The 2,715-nt window shown below is 52.3% G+C and overlaps 1 protein-coding gene across 2 annotated transcripts; it reads left to right on the top strand.

Moving 5' to 3' along the window:
• Positions 1-96: 96 nt before the first annotated feature.
• LOC116939580 (ubiquitin-like FUBI-ribosomal protein eS30 fusion protein) lies at positions 97-2,569 on the top strand. Of its 2 annotated transcripts, none has more exons than XM_032948153.2 (5): positions 97-202; positions 1,078-1,159; positions 1,615-1,759; positions 1,872-1,927; positions 2,376-2,569. In XM_032948153.2, the coding sequence occupies exons 2-5, from the start codon at positions 1,085-1,087 to the stop codon at positions 2,502-2,504; spliced, it is 405 nt and encodes a 134-aa protein (XP_032804044.1). In that variant the 5' UTR covers positions 97-202; positions 1,078-1,084; the 3' UTR covers positions 2,505-2,569. The 2 variants fall into 2 exon arrangements, with proteins under 2 accessions (XP_032804044.1, XP_075921126.1); XM_076065011.1 differs by lacking the exon at positions 97-202 and adding an exon at positions 230-253.
• The last annotated feature ends 146 nt before the right edge of the window (positions 2,570-2,715 follow it).

Consider the following 2,715-nt stretch of genomic DNA (forward strand, 5'->3'; position numbering starts at 1 on the left):
GAGACCACGTGACCGGCTCCCTGTGTTTCCACGGCAACCCCATCCATCCCGACCACGTGACGCGGATATCACCATGGGGCAACGTCCGCTCGCCCACGTGGTTCGCCGCGATGTCGCCCCCCCCCTCCGCGCATGCGCACTACGTCCCCCCGCCCCCCTCTCTCCCTCTCTCTCTACCGCCTCCATCTTAGGCGCCTCGCAGGTGATGCAGCGTGCTCCGGTCTCGCCGCGGCGCTCTCCTCTCCCACCCCGCGTGAGGGAGGCCCTGCTCTGCTTGTAGTTGTATGAGCGCCGCACGGCTCGCGGGGGGTGGTGGTGGTGGTGGTAGCCGAGGGGCCTCGCGCCGCTCGGGGAGGTTGGCGCGAGGGCCTCGGGCCTAGCGCGGCGCCGTCCGGGGCCGGTGGCATGAACCGACTCGGCGGAGCGGGGTTCCCCCTCTGTGTTCAGCCTCTCTCTCTCTGCGCGTTAACTCGGGAGAATGTTTCGCTTAAGATACACCCGGCCACGTGGATTGGTGTGTGGTGGGGGGGCGGGGGGGGGGTCATTCAAGGGGGGGCTCGTGTGAAAAGCGAATCGTGGCGACTTCACGTGGTGGGGGTTTTAATGCGAGGCGGATTCTAGGGTTTCTATCACAGCGGGAGGTTTGATTATCTGTGTACAGCGTCTTGTGGTTCGTTTTTGCGTATGTTGAACTTATTTCGCACCGTACGTCACCAACCGTGGTAATCGGAATGACAATCGCGCTAGTGTATTCATAAAGGGTTCATTTCAGAGGTGTTGAGGGGTCTAGGATTCTTGTGGGAGGGCTTCATGGCACAGCGGATTGTGTTCCGTGGACTCGTTTAATAGTCGGGCTGAACTATGTTCACAAAGATTAAAAAAAAGTTTTGAAAAATGGACCGCTACACGTTTTTTGGGCCCGGGGCTCCGCGAGTTAAGCCCGAGTGGCTGCGTGGCTTAGCGACCAGGGGCTGTTGCCCTCCTTCCACGCGTATTCTAACGTCATGTACAAATGAGACGAAAGTCATCGCCTCATACGCCACTGATCGTAAATCTCCACCGAATTTGTCTTTACAGCTTAAACATGCAGCTGTTCGTACGAGGTCAGAATGTCCACGCGTTGGACATTTCTGCACATGAAACCGTCCAGGAGCTGAAGGTAAGTTCTTGCAAGTGATGCGACCTTCATTTGAGTTCAGATTACAAGTATCGGGAATTACTCCTTAAATATTTCTCACATCGTCAGCCGTGGTAAAGCCACTGCTGGATGTAGGGCCTTCCCAATACCTGTGTTGGTCATGAGGTTTGTTTAACCTTACAGTGCTTCACGCTGGTCAGTGCGGGTTGGTGAAGGGCAGCTCCAGGATAGGTTCATGTCACGCCAGATAAAAGCCATGCCTGGGATTTGAACTCTGTTCGCCTGGCTTGGCACATTTTCCTGCTCGCCAAATTCCCCGTTAGAGGGAATCTCCAGATGGTATTTGACTAATTCCATGCTGACGAGACACCTTGTTGGAGATGTGAGTGCCCACACGTTACACCACCACTTTACACCTCTCAAATAACTTGCATAGAAACATATTGTAAATGGGGCCGTGTGTTGTGTGCGTGCAGGAGCGCATTGCTCCTTTGGAGGGGATCCCTGCCGAGGAGCAGGTCCTCACGGTGGCCGGGGCCCCCCTGGAAGATGACGCCGTGCTGGAACTGTGCGGCCTGGCTGAGCACGCCACCCTGGAGCTGACCGCTCGCCTCTTGGGAGGTGTGCCCCTACGCCGCGCTACCTGGATTTAGCGAAAACGCGATGATGATTGACGCAAAGGTTGCACGTGTTTGCTTTGCTGACCCGGTGTGATGCGTGTGTGGTGCCACAGGTAAAGTGCACGGCTCGCTGGCGCGTGCCGGAAAGGTGAAGGGTCAGACTCCCAAAGTGAGTTGAAACCACATGTGTGTTTTGTGTGAATATGGCAGGGTATGTGGATGTTTGTGTTGAAGGCAAAAGGAAGTTTTCCCGAGCGTTATTATTGCTGGGAGAGAGCCAATTCACAGTTCTGGTCAGAGGCAGTTAGAAGCTGGTATAGATTACCTTTGCCCTGAGTAGCCATTCGTTATTTTCACCATCCTAACAGCGATTGAAACATGACATACTTTGTTATGCAACTTGAGTTAGTCCTGGCATTTGGACCTTTCGCTTTATTGTAAACCATCGCCTTCAAAGCCATACATTAAATGTAAAAAAAATATAGTTAAATTCAGGTCACTTTTTCAAATGAGACTTTCCTGGTCTCTTGAGTTATCAGGTGACTATACAAAATAAACTTAAAACAGTGGGGGTAGGGGAGGGATATTGACCTGTTGTGTCTGGTTATGCTCTTCAGGTCGCCAAACAGGAGAAAAAGAAGAAGAAAACGGGACGCGCCAAGCGACGAATCCAGTACAACCGGCGCTTCGTCAACGTGGTGCCCAGCTTCGGCAAGAAGAAGGGCCCCAACTCAAACTCTACATAAATGCTTCTAAAATCTGTTGCATTGTTTGCTTAATCACAATTCTGAAATACACCCTGCAAACAAAACCTTCACTGTTTGGTGTCCTTGATTAAAATCTGTATATCTGTTTACGCGTAAAAATGTGAATAATCTGTACAAATGTTTTAGTGCTCGGCCAAGTGAATGCCATCTGCGCTTCAGATGTGCAAAAGTGTTGTCAAACTGCTTAATG

Source organism: Petromyzon marinus, chromosome 6 (assembly GCF_048934315.1).
Source record: "Petromyzon marinus isolate PM22_M1 ecotype Great Lakes invasive population chromosome 6, UKy_Petmar_22M1.pri1.0, whole genome shotgun sequence".
In the NCBI taxonomy this organism is placed as follows: domain Eukaryota; kingdom Metazoa; phylum Chordata; class Hyperoartia; order Petromyzontiformes; family Petromyzontidae; genus Petromyzon; species Petromyzon marinus.